Genomic DNA, 17,722 nt, shown 5'->3' on the forward strand with positions numbered 1-17,722 from the left:
ATGGCGGCCAACTCACCCGCGAAAACCGCCTTGGTATTCCTGTACTACTTGTACCCAGCTCTCGTTTTCATCTACTTTTTCTTCGCCTCACTCGTTTCAGCCTGTACAGTACACTCTTCTGGCAAAGATGAGCGAAAGAAGAAGTGTCCCAGCCGACGGTTGACACTTGTCTTCTACCTCCTGTGCATCCTGACATACACTACTCAGTTGTTGCTTCTTGGTGCCCAGGCAGTCTTCTCACAGAGCTGGCCAACAGAGGATCATATCATCATTGGGCATCTGGCTTGCATTCTGGCGTTCGGGATCCAACTGAGTCGCTGCCTCGACACTGACGAGGGCCCCTTCTATCCTTTCATCGGGTCTTGGTTGCTTGGCCTGTCTTTTGATATTGCAATCACTGTACTGTCTGCTATTTTGGGACTGTTCTCCCCGTTCGATGTCTTCAGTATCCTTGCAAGCGTTAGCATCAGCATTCGTTGCCTGTCTTTCATATCACTCGCTAGTTTGTTCGCTGTTGGCTTTCCTGCAAAATCGAAATACGATGAAGAGCAGGAACCATTGTTGCCCAAAGTTACAACTACGTCACCTGATAGTCCGACCAGTCAGGAATCTGGGTATGGGTCGACACTCCAGGCCGAGGAAGAAGAAGAAGAAGAAGAGGCCCCGGAGTATAGTTGGGAACGCAGAGAGAGAGAGGCCAAAGAGGCTATGAAGAAGAGGCTCGAGGAAGGTGGAAACTGGTTTGAGTACGCCAAAGGCTTCAAGGTAAGTAAAGAATGCTTGCACTTATTCACCAATTGAGCACCCCAACTGATACCACTGCTTGTGACCGTGTGAGGTCATTGCGCTAACTCATAACAAGATTCTTTTTCCATACGTCTGGCCTGTCGGTAATGTTGGCCTGCAACTTCGTGCTGCGGCCGTGTGCCTATGCCTGTTCGCATCCAATGCTCTTCACCTACTCATCCCCCGCCAGACAGGCATTATCATGGACAGCCTGAATGGTTCCGGCAACAGCAATCCGTGGATCTCAGTTCTTGTATTTGCTGCCCTCCGCTTAGCCGCTTCTGAGTCGGGTATCGAGCTAGTTCGTCAGTGGCTCTGGGTTCCTGTTAAGTACTATTCCCACGACGCATTGACACGAGCAGCCTACTCGCACATGATGCATCTTTCAGCAGACTTCCACGACTCAAAAAGCTCATCAGACATGATGATGGCTATCTATGGAGGCAGTGCGGTTTCTAATGTTATTGAGAACGTCTTGCTCTATGCCGTGCCCATGCTCATTGATATGGGAGTGGCTATTGTCTACCTTTCTATCACCTTTGGGCCCTACGAAGGACTTATTACCGTGGCTACCGGTGTATTTTTCCTTCTTATTGCTAGCAGACTTGTTGCTAACTCCAAAGCTGCAAGTCGAAACCGTGTCAATGCACTATATGAAGAACACTATGTGCGCCAGTCTGGCTTCCTTGGGTGGCAGACAGTTAGTGCATTCAATCAGATCGGTTACGAAGACAATCGGCACGCCAATGCAGTCACAAATCGTTGGCTTAGAGAGCAGCAATATGTGCTTGGGTGGTATATCTCAATCGGATTTCAAACCCTGGTCCTGACATCTGGTCTTCTTGCGAGCGCATTTCTGGCAGTCTACCGTATCAGAGCAGGCCACGCAACACCTGGGCAGTTTGCAATGCTTTTGATGTATTGGGCGCAATTGACATCACCGCTTCAGTTTTTTGCGAAGTTGGGAAAGAATGTAAGTGATGATTTCATCGATGCCGAGCGCCTGCTGGACATCATGAGGACCCAGCCATCAGTTGAAAACCAGAAGGGGGCTAGACCGTTGAAGTTCGTAGCTGGGGAGGTTGAGTTTGAGCGGGTTTCTTTTAGTTACGACAAGAAGGAGGGTATCATCAAGGATGTCAGCTTCCACGTTCCTGCTGGCCAGACAGTCGCTTTCGTGGGCGCTACGGGAGCAGGAAAATCCACGCTCATCAAACTCCTTGATCGGTTTTACGATGTGGGCGATGGCCGTATTTGCATTGATGGTCAAGACATTCGGGATGTTGATCTGTTCAGGTAAGACCTTATCAGAACCAATGGGCACTTAAACACTTGACACTTAGCACTAACACAAACAACTAGCCTTCGCGATCGAATTGGAGTCGTTCCTCAGAATCCAATTCTGTTTGACGACACGATTATGAACAATGTACGATATGGAAGGATAACCGCGACCGATGAGGAAGTGTTTGAAGCATGCCATGCCGCTTGCATTCATGATAAGATCAAAGGCTTCACTCATGGTATGGGAACAGCCCTGAGATACCTATCAAACAATTGCTAACCTCGACAGGATACAAGACACGGGTTGGAGAGCGCGGCGTGTAAGTGAACCTTGAATATCACTATATAATTCTAGGCTGACTTAAATAGGAAACTGTCTGGCGGTGAGCTTCAGCGAATTGCAATTGCTCGAGCAATGTTGAAGAAGCCGGACATTGTTCTGCTCGATGAAGCCACCAGTGCGGTTGATACGGATACAGAGCAACAGATTCAGATATCTTTCAAGAGGCTGTGCCAGGGCCGAACCACGTTCATCGTCGCGTAAGTTTATACCTTGTCAGTGCCTTTCAGATTACGCTAATCCACAAAGCCACCGTCTTTCAACGATTATGAACGCAGACCGGATTATTGTAGTTGAAAATGGCGAGATACTTGAGCAGGGGAACCACGACGAATTGATCGTGGCTGGTGGGAGATACGCCGATCTTTGGTCAAAGCAGGTCTTTGTGCGAACAAAGGAGGAAGACGCTGATGCCTCGACTGGCCAAGCAGGATTTGTTAACGACCTATCCTCAGAACAGACCAGAACCGAACTATCAAAAGTCAACAAGCCGACAACAGCAACCAACGAACAACCGAAGTCATCCGAAGCCAGAGCTAGCGCAGAGGATGCTCTCGTTACCCAAGGTCGCAAGCAAGAGGTAGTTTCAGCCGAAGATAAATAGTCTTTGGTGATTCTAACCCTTACTTGCAGGGAACCCGGTTGAATCCTGTTGCCGCTACATTTACCCCTCGCAGGTTGGCCAAGATCAGGAAATCCATGGAGACCGGGACCTCCGAGGCATCGACCAGCTCCATCACTCAAGATGGATTGATAAATGTAAGCTCACAAACGAGCCGACAGTGGTCTGACGAGGTTGCCGAACAAGATGAGAAGAACTTGAAGACGACAGCCGTGACTGGCCGGCCATAGGAGGGTCGACCCATTACGAGTAGCGGTGACACTACAACGCAAACCACGGACTCCAGAGAGAAAAAGAGAGCATTTATGGCAGCCGTTGACCGTGCTCTTAAAAGCAAACAAGCGAAAGAATTTGACGAAGCAAAAGTCTCGGAGCGTAAGCACAAAGTACCAAGTTGCTGTACTCCGCTGACTCTCCAAGCTTTGGTCAAATGTGGAGATGAGGCTAAAGGGGTGACTAAGGAAGGAGACGTGGCAGAGAGTCAAACTTTTGAATACAAGCTGCCGTACTATTCTCGTCGTGCTCAGTCGAAGAGCGAACCATCTCAGGCATCTCGGGGCTCTGACGGAGCCGACGTGGACAACGAGATCCCCCTCTCGTCGACAGGGAAGCAGGTGTCTCCAGTAAGTGTTGAGTAAAATGTATCATGGTCCTTGTAACTAATGTAGGAAGCATCGTCGAGTTACACTGCCTCCTATGAAAGCGAGTGCAGGATCCCAAATTCCTGTTGCCACCGAGCATAACCAAGCGGTGTCTTCAGTTTCTCGGACAGCGAAGGTCCGAGATAGCACCATCGATCGATGCTTCAACAAGCAAAGCACTCAACAAATAGTGGAACCGACCATGCCAGGTCGAAGCGCGACATTGCCATCATCAAATGATAAAGATCCACAAGGCGAAGATGGGGTGACTACAGGCACAAACACCACGGACGGTCTCAAGCACGGCAACAATGAAATCTCGGAACCCAGAGAAAACCCCATCAGTTCCACCCCACGTCGTGGTGGCCGCGGTGGTCGACGAGGACGATCCCCTTGGTACCGTGGCCGACGTGGCAGAGGAGGTTATCGTGGAAGTCCACAGGGCAGACAAGCAGCATGAAGCGTGCTGCCACATACACAATATCGCGCTATAGAAATAATTCATGACATGATAAATCCAGGGCAGAGGTATAAAGGAGAATAACGAGCCGGGAGAGGAGGCTCTTGCATGTATCAACATTACGAGTCTATGACTACCCACGAAGTAACAGCAATGACTTTTAGAGAGTGGTTATCAGTTAGTTAAGTGTTGCCCCAAGATAGACATAGATCAGGCGTTTATGACATCAACTACATATCTCAGATTTACTCTCCGTTAGCCAGACAAAGTGGTGACGTGGGGTTCAATGACTGGCATGAGAATAAACAGAGCACCTAGAGAATGGCTGAAATAGTGCAAGATGGCAAGTCTGGCGGTGTTTGAGGTACTTGATTGTCAGTATATCCATCCATAGGACTACCTAGGTGAAGTCGAAGTGATAAACCGGGCGCACGTATGGAAGCACGAACACGACTCTGGGGCTCGGAAGTTATGAAAACGTCTAGCTTTAGTTTGTCTTAGGGAGCTTAGGTACTTTGAGCCCTTTCCACGTATATATGCATATGTTTGTATGGATGAATGGAGTTCTCAATTCTCAGGCTCAAGCCACAGTTCCTTTGGTAGGTGACCGAGAAATCGTATCAACTCAGCTACTACAGTTTCAACCCTCCCAAATATATACCTGGCGTCACCCCGTAGACTCACCCCATCACATATCTTCTGAACTGCATGATTAAGTCAGTATTGTTGGTCTTGAGTCAACAGTACTACCCACAAGATTCCAGGTCCTCGAGCAGATGCCCAAGCTGTGACAGAATTGTCGATCTAGTATAATCTTGGTTACGAAACTTGCAGTCCAAGGATATCGTATATGTTGGGTGACGATTAGCTCCATAACTTATACCCCATCTATAAAAGTCTTGGCGGGCTTTTGAGATATCTTCTCGCGACGGCAAGGACTGCTTAACTTTGGCGGGTTGGTGTCTTATGCCACTGTCAACTGCATCAAAATGGGCGATACATTCGGAGAAGAGAGTATAGATATCGGGGGAATTCGTGTCCAGGGTCATTGTCACGGTAATTCATAATGCGCTGTGAGATTGATGAAGTCGTGCAAGAAAGGAGAGGATACTTTACCCCTGAGATTTGGTTCATTTTAAAGGCATGGAGTGAACGTGGAGCGACATTTCTGTTTTCGATGTTGTTCTTGATCAGTGTCGAGTAAAGCAGGGTGAGACAAGCTTTATCATGGTGTTACCATTTGTGTGACCCCGTCACTGAGATTCGTGGTGATTATGGAGACTCGGTATAAGTCAATGGCCTAAAGCGAGGAGCCGTAAGAGGGGAGCAGAGGAAGAGGCAGGACTGCAATCCAAGGAATCGGATACACCTATTTGGGACAGAATACAGTTGGGTTGGCTGAGTGGTTCTTGACTCTTACTTTCATCTCAAGACGGGGCATCGTCACGGAGGTGATAAGGAAGAGCAACCGCAGTTGTAGAGGGGAAAAGATTGAAGAGGACTGTTTCTGGTATTGATAGGTACTTGGTATTGTGAGAAGTTCGAGGCTCTTTGTAAGAATACATCGGTGTCTTGATTAAGCTGCTGGCTGTGCTAATGATGGTGTGTATCACAAACTCACCTCAGAATCGCTGGTAGCTTACCGAGGGGAAGCAAGATATGGGGGTTTTTCTCGAAGAGAATTAACTAACGATGACTCACGTGTGAACAACTTATATATGAACAAAGCATTTGATAATATGATGATGAGTCTTGGTATGGGTTTAGGGCTGCTTATAGACTCATCATAGAAACGTTGAAGAGCAGCTCAAACCGAAGCCGCAACGCAACGCAACGCAACACACAATGAATGATGAATGAATGGCCCTATTAGCAGCAATCTCATGCAAAAGTTGCCATATGGTTTCCCGCAGGAGACAAGACTCGGCGACTCCACAAGATCCGGTCCCGCAGCGCCACTGGCCATGTTCTCACCGACAATGAGAGCGCCTTTCGCGTAAGCCATAAATCGCATGTAATATGAGATCTTATCAAGTGGCCTCCTCCCCTCCATCAGCCATCGGTAGCCAGTTCCGATCCGGTCGAGGAGGTCCGTAGGGCGTGGTTTCGACGCTAGAAACTGCCATGAGCGGAGTCTAGAATGCAGTCTATTTTCCTAATTCGTTGTTTGGTGTAAGTGACTGGGAGAAGAAGAAGAAAAAGAAGAAGAAAAAAGAGAAAAGGATTTATTAACGTTGCGGGACCACTTCCGTATAATCCTTATATTTGACTGGCACTTTTTCACTTCTGTTGATAAGGCAAAAACCATTAAATTTTGTTCAGGATGAAAGTCATGGCTGATTCAACGCAGCAAGAGCAAAGTGTGCAACGGAATAGTTCTCAGGAAAACACCAACTGGGCGGCATTCGGTCTTGATCCCATCACAGCGACAGTGTCAAACATCAACCCAGACGCTGAAGCACAACCTGAAGCAGACTCGAGACAGGATGTCGAAAAGACAGTCAGTGCATGGATCTGCGTCCTTGGGTCCTTTCTGGCTCTGATACCTACATTTGGTAAGTCAATCACTCTTAGTAATAGTCGACTATTGACTGAATGACCATGGACCAGGCTTCATGAACTCGTTGGGCACAGTCCAAACATATCTTAGCATGAACCAGCTCCACGACTACAGCGAAGGCGAGGTTGGATGGATCAGCGGCCTATTTCTCTTCCTCTCACTCATTCTCAACGTCCAAGTCGGTCCAATGGTTGATGTCCACGGCCCCAACATCATCGGTCCCGTGGGAGCAGTTCTCTATGTGGCCATGTTTCTGCTCATGGCCGAGTGCCGCAACTACTGGCACTTCATGCTCTGCCTGGGAGTGTTCGGGAGTATCGGCGCCGCCATGACGATGGTTGTAGCCATCGCCATCGTAGGAAAACTGTTTGTCCGCAAGCGAGGTCTCGCGATGGGTATTACACTCGCAGGATCATCCATCGGCGCTGTCATATTCCCTATTATTCTACGGTCGACGTATCCCAATCTCGGCTGGCAATGGTCAATGCGAATCATGGCGTTCATATCAGCCGGTCTTCTCCTCCCTGCCATTCTCTGCTTCACCACCTTCAACAAGATCTACAAATCATCAACAAATGGCCAACCCAGCCCCAAGAGCTCGACACTCAACTTGACCGCCTTTCAGTCACCCGCATTCTGCTTTGTTACGGCGGGCATCTTTATGTTTGAGTTTGTCATCTTTAGCATCTCGGGTCTTCTGCCGTCCATTTCCACCCGGGTCGGCTTCACTGCCGAGAATGGATATACACTTCTTTCTATTGTCGGGGCGGCGAGCACATTCGGCCGAGTCATTCCCGGAATTATCGGCGACAAGTATGGGCATTTCAATGTTCTACTTGCTACTTTGGTCTTCACCATCATCTTCATGGGCGCTCTGCTCGTTCCTTTTGGGACCAAGTCAGCTACTGCTCTCTACGCCTGGTCTGCTATCTGGGGATTTGGGTCCGGGTCTTTTCTCTCCATTACTCCAGGTAAGCATCTTGTGTTGCAGCTGATAAGAACACGCTAACAATCAACAGTCTGTATGGGTAAAACATGCGAAGCCAAGGACTATGGTCGATATTATGGCAAGTCTACTCTCATATCGTCTGTCAACTTCAACTCTAGCTAACCATTGCTCCAGGTATGATGAACTTTGTCACCGCCTTCGCACTGCTCATCGCTCTTCCGACAAGTGGTGCCATGCTCGAGAATATGGGCCCTCAAGCTCTGGCTGGTCTCTTCACTGGCATGACTGCCGTTGGAGGAGCTTGCTACTTTGCAGCCCGAGCTCTTCTCATTGGGAAGTGGCTGTCTCCCACGACTATTATTTAACTTCTAAATACGGCTCGTTATTTGCAAATCTGAAATTGGCCAAGTTGGGTGCCGTTGGTCTCTTTTATGGTTATGGGAGTTTGGGTTACACATACTGAGGAGATTGGAGAATGTATCTAGTCTGGCGCTGGTTAAAAGAAAGGAAAATGGGTACCAAGGAGTTTCAACATTGTGCTGCGTTATTACTTTACTCTAATAATAATATGATTCATAATCACTGAACAACGCAAGAGCCTCTCAGCACATAAAGAGGAGCAATACATCATATCATCACACCCCCTTGTCGTCTCTCTTCATAGCAAATCCCTTCTCGATCAACCTCACCATCAATCCATTCGTCAGTGGTATCTCCCTGTCCCCCATCTTCTGCCCCTTAACCTCATCCTCCGTCGCCCAAACATAGTCCTGATGCTCCTTCGGATCCAGCTTGACCTCAGCTGTATCCTCAACATCAACCTCAAAGCTGAACTTGCAAAAGAACCTCTTCCCAGTTCTATTCGTAAAAACAGCTCCGGGTTTCCCGTTTGGCCCATCAGGAATAACACGTCGAACGTGTCGTAGTTTTAGCCCTGCCTCCTCCCAGAGCTCACGCGCACAGCCGTACAGAACAGTTTCGTCTTCATCATCACAAGCACCGCCTGGAATCTCCCATTTGTTAGGCATGCTATCGTCTGGTGCTCTTTGGAGAAGGAGAATGCGGTTGGAGGTGTCAAAGACGAGGGCGCCTGTTGCGAGCGAGTCCCATGTCTTATCGTGGGTTTTCAGCCACTCGCGGTGGTTGACGTTCCATGCTGCGACGGACTCATCGAAAGTGAAGTTTGAGTCTGTAGGAGAGAGGTTCGTTTCTTGCTTTTCCGTCATTTTGTGTTGCTGTGTGTCAAGATGAAGATGAAGTGGAAGTGGACGTGGAAGTTGAAGGGATGAGAATAAGATAATGCTGCGACTGGACTGAAGAAATGCCCAGTATTGGATCTGCTTGTTGACGCTAATGCCTCACCTCACTCACTCACCTCATAATACAAGCTATCGCAATAATGTTTCGTGTCTGCCTAATATTCATCTATAGGCAGGCAATAATAAAAGTCAGGTGACTCATTTCAATTCTCCAGTTCCCAAAGAGAATCTCTTACACAAGTGTTTAAATGTATAATAACTATTTTCAAAGGCCAGGCCTCACCATCTCATCTCATCTCATCATATCACATCACATCACTTACTTGCTCGCTCACTCACTCAAAACCAAGACACAGAAAACCCAATCGTACACACTTCTTATTTTACTTTGACAACTCGAGGCCACAGAGCTAACTGGTTAAGGTACATGAGAGGTAGCCGTCCTAGGTACATGTACATACATGTACGAGTCCTGCCATCAAAACCGTCGAGACACCCAGTTTTCCCATCATGTACTTTTTATCGCTGATGCCTTCCTCCCCAGAGCTTCCAGCACATTCCGTGAACCTCGCTGTCGGGTGACATTCTCCTTGTTGAAGTCTGAATGCTCTTATGACACGTGTGTGCGAGCCAACGACGATCATTGCGTATCCTTTCAACCACCAATCGTTCTCGCGACTTCATATCCATCTGCGACAACGGCACTACCATGTGCAATTCGTGCCAATTCCTACCAATCCTTCACGATAAAGCAAGCAAAGCTTATAATACGCAAGCTTCCAATACCAATTGTGGCGATATTGGAGCTGCTGACAAGACAGCCACCAAACGCCCCTGACGCTAAAACTGACACATCATACGAATAACAAAGCCCAGAAACAAAATTTCGCAAGTAGAATCAAAGCATAGACTTTTGTGTATGATGCTCACATGAAGGATCTCATGGTGCCTGAAGCCATTGCTCGAATTTGCTGTAAATCATAAACAAATATCGCTCCTTGTTCTTCCCATGCATCTCAACGTGATTCGTTAATGCTGATACTCGGTTTGAAGGAAACAAAACTGCAATGATGCTCTTTTCCTACATCTGTTCTTACACATGTGCGTTTTGCTGGGGCATGATGGACCTCTCAGCCCGTGTTCGCATGAAGTTTGCATGAGATTCCAGGCATCGAGCTTTGAGTCGTGTCACTGGCCACACTGCAGCCTTATCAAGCATCAATGCAGTGATTCGGAGTAGCTTGGCAGCGTAGCCGTTGTGCCCACCAAAGTCCAGGTTGGCCTCCTGGCCGTTCATGCCACTGACAAGCTCCATGTTCATCTTCATCTCTGCTGATGATAGCACTTCTTGTACTTTGCCCAGTAGCTTTACATCTTCTTCCTCCAGAAGCATGATGGCAGGAACCTCGGAGAGATTGACTTGATCCTGACCAAGGATCCCCAAGTAGCAGCCAACACGATCCTGCAGCGTCGCAATCCACTCTGCAAGAACCTGGGCGCAGTCGAATGCACACATGGCAGACTGAAGAGGAAGTTCCCTACTTGTGAAGTCGGCAAAGGTCACACCGAGCTTATCCGACATGGCCAGGGAGTCGGCGGCATAGAAAGCTGCCTTCCGAAGATGCTTTTCCCTGCGAGATGTTGTGTGACTCGACATACTAGAGGATGCTGGCCGAAGAGGAAGTTTAGTATTGGATAAGTCCATCGATGACGTCTGTGTCGCAGGCGTTTCCACGAACCCCGAGCCATTGATTGAGTTGTCCGAAGGTTCGGCGCTTCCAGACTCAGAATTAGAGATCGGTGATTGCTCAGCATGCTGAACGATCTCATTTCCGCGAGAAAGCTCCTCAGCCATCCCGTCCCAGTCTCTTTGCCAAAATCTCTCTTTTGAGCGTGAAAGGTTGACAAAAAGCCTAATATATGCCAAATCGAGCAGAGGTATCGCGTCAGCTGACAGAGGGCCTTGACCGAAAGGGTTGGGACGTTCTACACTGTGATGGGGGTTGCTCGCCCAGGCCGCTTGCCACGCCTTCAAGGCAGGCTCGATGTGCCGATGCATCTTTTCTGTCTCTTCATTTGTCCAGATTTTGTTGTGATGTCTTTGTCGTGTTTCCCAGATATAGTTGTGCAGTGCGTTAATAAGTATCAGAGATCCGAATGTGCTGGGTCGAAGAGGTGCACTCATCGGGTCGCTTCCATCGGTGTCAAACTGTCCACCAAAAGAGAATTGATGCTGTTTCTCATTGACATGAAGGAGGTCACCCAATGCATCGTGAAATGTCATTCGGTTGTGGTTTGCAGCCTCGGCTCCACCACGTGAGTGAAAGACTGCACTCGTCTCAGCCGAGAAGAACTCTTCATCGCAAGGGAGATCCAGGTAGATTTCTGAATTCGTCAATGCAGGTGTGTGGTTGTAGGCGGAAACCAAGAGGCTGGAAAGTATAAACACAGCGTATAAAGTTCGCTTCCGCTCTTCTCCAGACTTCCACCGCAGCCACTCTGCTTGATCAGGCTCCAGATTCGTGTTCCAGTTTCGGTCATCACTCATCTGAACATCCTGGCCGTCAGAGGCGTTGGTGCGATTGGGTCGCAACAGGTCAGCTGCTTGTGCAAGGCTGACCAAGGCGGCGCAATGCGTCGAAGCAATGTCACTGGCAGTCTTGTCGCCACAGTTATGGCCATATACAACATTTAGGAGCATGGCTTGCACAAGCCACACGGGGGTGTGAGCGCCGCCGTCATTGCTATGGTCAGTTGGGGTACTTCGGCGAATATCTGCTTTTCGGACATCGGCTTTTCGACGTTCTTCAAGATAAAAAAAGATCATTTTCTTGGCCATTTCAAACAGCTCTCGGGATTGGCTAGTATCCATCTCGTAGAGCGCGCCGATAGCAGCCATGGACAATATCAGACAACCACTACCACCTACACCTGGACGACTATTGGCAGAGATGGGCATATCGAAGGACAAAGTAGGAAGATGAAGAAAAGGCAAATGGGGGTGGAAGTATGCTAGATAGGCACCGACATATCGCTGAAGGTCCTGAGTACTGGGCAGATTAGCTGCTTGGGACGAGGCGGCATTGCCGGCAGACTGGGAAAGTGGCGACTGAGGTGATCCTTGAGAAGTAAAAGAATGTTTACGACCCCCAAAGGGTAGGCACTGGGACAGGATGTTCACGATGGCATGCCGGGTAGCATCTGTAATGGTGGTCACTGGCGAAGCGCCGTGGTTACCCCCATTTAGAGAAGATGGCGTCTCCGGGCCGGCGTTGAAGCCAAGGGTCTGGTTAATGTTTTGGGTGCCGAGTCCCGTCACAACAGAGGGACTCAATGAGCTCAGCGAGGGTGGAGGCGTAGAGAAGTAAGGGTCATTCATCTTTTGAGTAGCTGGCTGAGGTGATAACGGTGCTCCGCTAAGGAGATCCGGAAAGACTGAGCCATTCATTTCCATCGCAAAAGGGTTCGGGGGCATCTGTGGAGGAGCCATCACAGATGTCGGCCACATGGTACTGGTCCCAGCCGGCGCGGGATGATTCGACCCATCCAACATAACATCGCTAATCCCACTCTGACTCGTCGTGCTGATTGCGGACGGACTCGATCCATCATCAATCACATTTTCGTTCGCAAATGACATCTGTTGCTCAAAACCAGTCAACCAGTCAACGGAGTCGTCGAACTGGGGGTTCGTAGACATGTCGTTCATCGAGTGCCCAAAGGGCGAGTTTTCCATGTTCATCACCTGTGGTGAGTCGCTGTAATGGAGATTGTTTGGGTTTACTGTCGTGGCTGTCCCAAGGAGCATGGTGTCGAACTCGAACTCGTTGAAGGACATCGGGGCCGTCCTGAGAGGGTTAACATAGTCGAGGTTACTAAAGGCTCCTGTCTCCAGCTTAGGGATGCCAGGATGCATAGCTCGTTGACCCATAGCAGCGGACATGCCACCATAGAGAGTATCCATGGTGTGCATTGGAAAGCCAGCGAGGCTAGGGTGTCTACTATGACCATGAACACCCCCACGAGCCACAGATGCATTGGCAGAGGCAGAGGCAGTCGCCATATTGAGAGCAATTGTGTCGATATGGCTAAGGGTGTTGGCTCGGGGTCGCATGGTGTTTGAGGCATTTGAAGCCGGAGCGGCAGCGGCAGCTGCGTTGGCTCCAGCGACGCTGTTCTTTCGGGCACGACTCTGACCAGGAGCGACACCGGTTGTGGACTCACGACGATTACGAGGACGGGATGACGGGGTCGACGTCTGGTGCAGCTTTTGCTGGTGACGCAGCAGAAGGTCACGACGGGCAAAGCATCTTGAGCACTCGGGACACTCAAAGGGTTTCTCCTTGGTGTGGGAGCGTTCGTGTCGCTTGAGATGTTCCAATCGGGCGAACGAACGCTGGCAAGTGGTGCAGATGTGAGGACGTGGTTTGTCCGTCTTTGCAGGAGGAAAATTATTAGCAGGCGCTTTTGTGTTGACTGTGATAGTAGATGCTACGAGTGTTAGCATGTATAAATCGAAGCTTTGTATCCAAGGTCCTGTTGCGGTAACGGTGCGGGTCGAGTCGAGCTCAGAAATACGAGGGGCAATGCCGGCGAAGGCGGGATAGCTCACCAGTATCGTCAGTGGTGGAGGGCGCGGCGGTGCCTGCGGCGGCGGTGGTTGTCGGTGCGGGAGCGGTCATGGCGAGATTGGGACGCGAGACTCTAATGCCAGAGTCGTTTATCACCATGGCAGGTCTGATCGTTCAGATTCGCATTCGCGAGGGTCCAAGGACGAAGAATTTGGTTCTGTCGTGCTCGCAGAAGCAGAGAGTGTTTCTTCGCGGGGCACAAGGTTGGGCGAGAATTGAGTGCGATAGGATGAATGGCGGGGAGGTTTCGGTGGGCGGCGGGCGCGGTTCGTCACTCTTTGGTGGGGGGAGGGGAGATAAGTAAGGTAGGTAAATATAGAGAGAGGCGGAGAGGGAGATGTTTAGATTGAATGAAATGAGCGTTCTATAAACGATGAGGGCATATTCTTCTGTTTGTATAGAGAGAAGAAAAAATGAAGCAATTCTGATCGTCTTTTAGAACATACAGGCGAAGCAGCAACTGCTTGAGGAAAGTGAAAGAGAAAGAGAGTTGGAGGCACTGGCGGCAAGTGCAGTGGAAGAAGGAAGGTTGGCGCCGAAAAAGGGCCCAGGCAAGGATACCTGAACCTGACGACGCAGGAGCAGCCCAGAGCGGGAGCACGGTGCTAGTGACACTGTGCACGTCTTGTTGAATCAGAATTGGCAAGGGACCTTGGACCTTTGGACCTTCCCTGTTCTTTTGCTCCTGGGGGTGTGGCTCCAGTTGCGTTGCGTTGCGTTTGCGTTGCCGTTATGGAGCACTAAGGTAGGCTAGACTAGGTTCCCTGTGGCGCATCAAGTTCCCGTAGTTCGCTCGGAAGTGACATTTGCAGATTGGATTGTATGAGTGAGAGAGATTTCGAGCAGTACAGAGCAAAAGCAAATGAGATGGCGATTACGGAAATCCGGTCCTAAATAAAGAGCTCTTCCAACCAGTTGTTTCTCGAGTGGACGTGTCATGAAAACCGAAGTCCACATTCCTGCATCTCAGCTGAGACTGTAAAGAAGCTCTTCTATCCACCTCATCATCTTCCTTTCAACTCAACCAATTGCTCAAATGTTAAACCTCGGATTCACGCCCGAAAGGCTGTCGCCAGTCGCCTCAACTGCGTCATGCTAAGACCTAGGTTCAGGCTGTAGCGACCATCATCCAATGTGTTTACTTGCGCCAGTTGAGGCTCATATATGCTCCAGTCGTGGATGGGTGGATACCTACGTGTGCGACGTTAGTCGTCCTTCTTTTACCCTTCGTGCGTCTGCTTCGTGATGGTGGGATGCTTTGACTTCGCACCTTCTACGCCGTATGCCTTGTTCGATAGGAAGCTTCCTCATTGACTTTATGACCGCCTTCTCAGACTCTATGCTCAAAACTCTGGTGACAAAAGGCACAGCAGCAACTCTATTCAGTGTAGATTTGTAACATCACGCGGCAAATGTGCTGTTAGTATGTACTTCCCGAGGCACGGCTAGACATGGAAGACTGGGCAAGCCGGTCAATTGACTGACTGGTCTGGCTTACAAGGGCTACCAGATATTCCAGGATCTATTGTAGAGTTTACCACCTCCAAATTCTACTTTTCAACCACTTTACTCCGTACTGTTAAGAACTTTCTATCTAGAAGTCATAACTCTTTCTGACGTAGGGCTCAGGAACCTTCACATTGCAAAGCATGAATAGATACCCGAACTGCGCTGCCCAGCGCCTTGCTGCGGCATTTGGCACTCTGCACCAGTGTCCAAGGTACGCACGTACGTCTGCAATCTACAATACAGCACAGTACAGACAACGAGGTACAGTAGATGATGGCTGCGCCAGGGCTGAAAGTCCAACTGACCGAGTATGCACTGTGCATCCCCGGGCTGTAGGGACTGCATACGCATATTGGAGTTTGGAGTCGGGTGTACTCGAAATAGCGACTGGGGTGTGATGAATGACGATTATATTGCAGCATCCCGACTGCAGAACAACCAACGCCTCTGCATGTAACGTTCGGATTTAATTCATGCGCTGAATTGAAAGGGACTCGGAGGGAGGGGAGAAGAACGGAAAGGAAGGGCCCTTGAACGTTCTCCCGGGCTGTTTTTGAGGTCCAAGATACGAGTGGCCACGGCTTTTTAGATCCATCGGTAGCTCGCTTTGACACTGGAGCCGTCTCTACTAGCGTCATTGGCACGGCCTAACTTTGGTTCGAAACCTCCAAAAAAGATGATTAATATTTATCAAGGACCGTTTCCGGTCGATGCTTGCTTGTTCGTCTGTTTGTTATCTCTACCTTACCAACCTCGCTCTCTCCATAGTAACTATTGTTCGTATCCTGGCGCTTAATCTTGCTGGAACACGACGATGAGCCAGGTCTAGAAACACCAGCGTAGGATTGGCCCAGCAGCTCCTAGTCGCCGTCTACTCTGCAGAGCTCCCAATTAGGGAATCTCATTGTGTCTACAAGCCACGCCCAGAGGCAGCAACACCATTCAGATATGGAGCTTCTGCTGGTGTTATTGTTATGTATTCATTTCGCCCGATATGATGATGGCGAGATAAATGACGTTCGACTAACCGCCTGTTCCACTTCTATGATGTTAAGCGCCCGCCGGTGTTGTGTTGTTGTTGAGATTCTCACTGATTTCGTGTTCGTCTGCGGCTTTTATTAACCCGGAACTCCAGTAGAGCAACTCACGTCTAGGGATGATGGCATGGCGTCTCTGAGAGGACGCCTTCCGTGACGCTTGTCAGAAATAGTCTGCTCTTACACGCGATGGAATGATCTCTCAGAGGCTGCTTCTGCTTATTCGACTCTTGGCTGCTTGGAGCCATAACGTGTTGAGCGAGTAAGGAGATTATGACCCAATCCTGCAGCGTGTCTCTCTATTTGATACGATTTCTTGTTTTACGTTTTATAATTGTCTTCGGCAATAAGTCCGGAAGTGAATCACAACCTCCGCTAGGCTGATACGTTAGCAAGCATGAGCATCAAATTTGGAAGTTATTCGGTCGTAATCAGTCGATCAATTGCCTCTATTCTCAAGCTCCCAGCTGATTGATTGCCCAAAGTCGTCGTACCGGGGCCTGGGCGGGCCCACCCCAATCAAATCGCCTGTGGCTCTTAGCGTCGATAGGGTCCTAGGTCTGTCTTCACTGTAGGGTCTGCGTATCTGCTACTGTGCGAAGGAGAATATCGCTCACGGCTCGGCCAACGACTACCCAGACGAGGGTGAGTGACTATGAGTGAGACTGACTTGACTTTAGATGATGCGTTCTCAGAACGAGATTGAACAACACAATAGAGTATCCGCATCTCGAGGTCATGTGTCTGCCACAAGAAAATGTGCCGTTGTCAGAGCCAATTGTAAGCCCAACGTGCGTTTCACGTACGTAGCTCGAGGTGAGGTGAGGCGTGTCTGCGGCCAAGCCCTAGACTCTCTCTGCCTATCAGACAGCAACAGCAAGACCCTCAACGATGATTGTCGCTTCTACGGAACTTTCTTTTTTTCCCTGGTGGAAACCGAGTGTCATTTAGCATTTGACTGATCGGCCTGTTCAGCCTCATCAGCGTTCTTCATTCCGTCCAGAACATTTGCCACTCTGGCCCTAGAACTTCTAGAGAATTGCCTCGTCTTGTCGTGTCCTGTGCGACTGGTGGTTTGGTCGTACAGAGGAGCAGTTACCACTGAGAAGGCGTTGTCGTGATCCACGAGCCCACTGTCTAGCCTGTTTCAAAAAGACCATGACCGCAATGCAATTCTCCCATCACAGCAGAGCGTCCCTTACATTGGACAATCCAATTATTAGTAATACCTCGAGTTGTTCGAGACCTGATAAAGGCAGTCAGAGTCAGAATCACCATCAAAAGGGCCGTGCGCAGACCCTTGACCCTTACTGTCTCTGGCAGATACCTCGTCAGGGCATGGGGCCGCACGTTGTTGTGTCACACATGCAGTCCAAGGGCCGTGGATAAGGTATCTTTTCTCAATGTTGGCTATTACCAGCAAATCGTCGAGAGGGATGCCACACTCAACTGTTGACCTGCCTGGCCCTGAGTGAGTTGAGTTGTTCTCTCCCACAAACTGCCGGGGATGGTCTCATCCGAAGAGACGTCAAGAAAATGGACCAGACCAGACTAGAACGAGATGCCTCGATGCTTGTTACGCCCCGATCCACCTGCACGCAAGCCAAAGGGACCAGGTCTTGGTTCTGCATCAGACAAGCTCCA

The 17,722-nt window shown here is 49.4% G+C and overlaps 4 protein-coding genes; 2 read left to right on the plus strand and 2 right to left on the minus strand.

The window, feature by feature from the left end:
• Positions 1 to 4,133, plus strand: FFUJ_07654 (related to vacuolar membrane protein HMT1; the record flags this gene model as incomplete). XM_023577931.1 has 10 exons in its annotated part: positions 1 to 765; positions 863 to 2,082; positions 2,149 to 2,309; positions 2,360 to 2,390; positions 2,440 to 2,610; positions 2,660 to 2,990; positions 3,044 to 3,169; positions 3,263 to 3,407; positions 3,453 to 3,655; positions 3,705 to 4,133. The coding sequence occupies 10 exons, from the start codon at positions 1 to 3 to the stop codon at positions 4,131 to 4,133; spliced, it is 3,582 nt and encodes a 1,193-aa protein (XP_023430916.1).
• A 2,332-nt stretch (positions 4,134 to 6,465) lies between these two features.
• Positions 6,466 to 8,007, plus strand: FFUJ_07655 (related to monocarboxylate transporter 2; the record flags this gene model as incomplete). XM_023577932.1 has 4 exons in its annotated part: positions 6,466 to 6,688; positions 6,744 to 7,664; positions 7,713 to 7,748; positions 7,817 to 8,007. The coding sequence occupies 4 exons, from the start codon at positions 6,466 to 6,468 to the stop codon at positions 8,005 to 8,007; spliced, it is 1,371 nt and encodes a 456-aa protein (XP_023430917.1).
• Positions 8,008 to 8,277: 270 nt separating this feature from the next.
• On the minus strand, positions 8,278 to 8,868 carry FFUJ_07656 (uncharacterized protein; the record flags this gene model as incomplete). The annotated part of the gene is made up of 1 exon (XM_023577933.1): positions 8,278 to 8,868. One exon carries the CDS (start codon positions 8,866 to 8,868, stop codon positions 8,278 to 8,280), a length of 591 nt encoding a protein of 196 aa, XP_023430918.1.
• A 1,126-nt stretch (positions 8,869 to 9,994) lies between these two features.
• On the minus strand, positions 9,995 to 13,583 carry FFUJ_07657 (related to DNA-binding protein; the record flags this gene model as incomplete). XM_023577934.1 has 2 exons in its annotated part: positions 9,995 to 13,392; positions 13,514 to 13,583. 2 exons carry the CDS (start codon positions 13,581 to 13,583, stop codon positions 9,995 to 9,997), a joined length of 3,468 nt encoding a protein of 1,155 aa, XP_023431324.1.
• Between the last annotated feature and the right edge of the window lie 4,139 nt (positions 13,584 to 17,722).

This window comes from Fusarium fujikuroi, chromosome FFUJ_chr05 (genome assembly GCF_900079805.1).
Source record: "Fusarium fujikuroi IMI 58289 draft genome, chromosome FFUJ_chr05".
Classification (NCBI taxonomy): Eukaryota; Fungi; Ascomycota; class Sordariomycetes; order Hypocreales; family Nectriaceae; genus Fusarium; species Fusarium fujikuroi.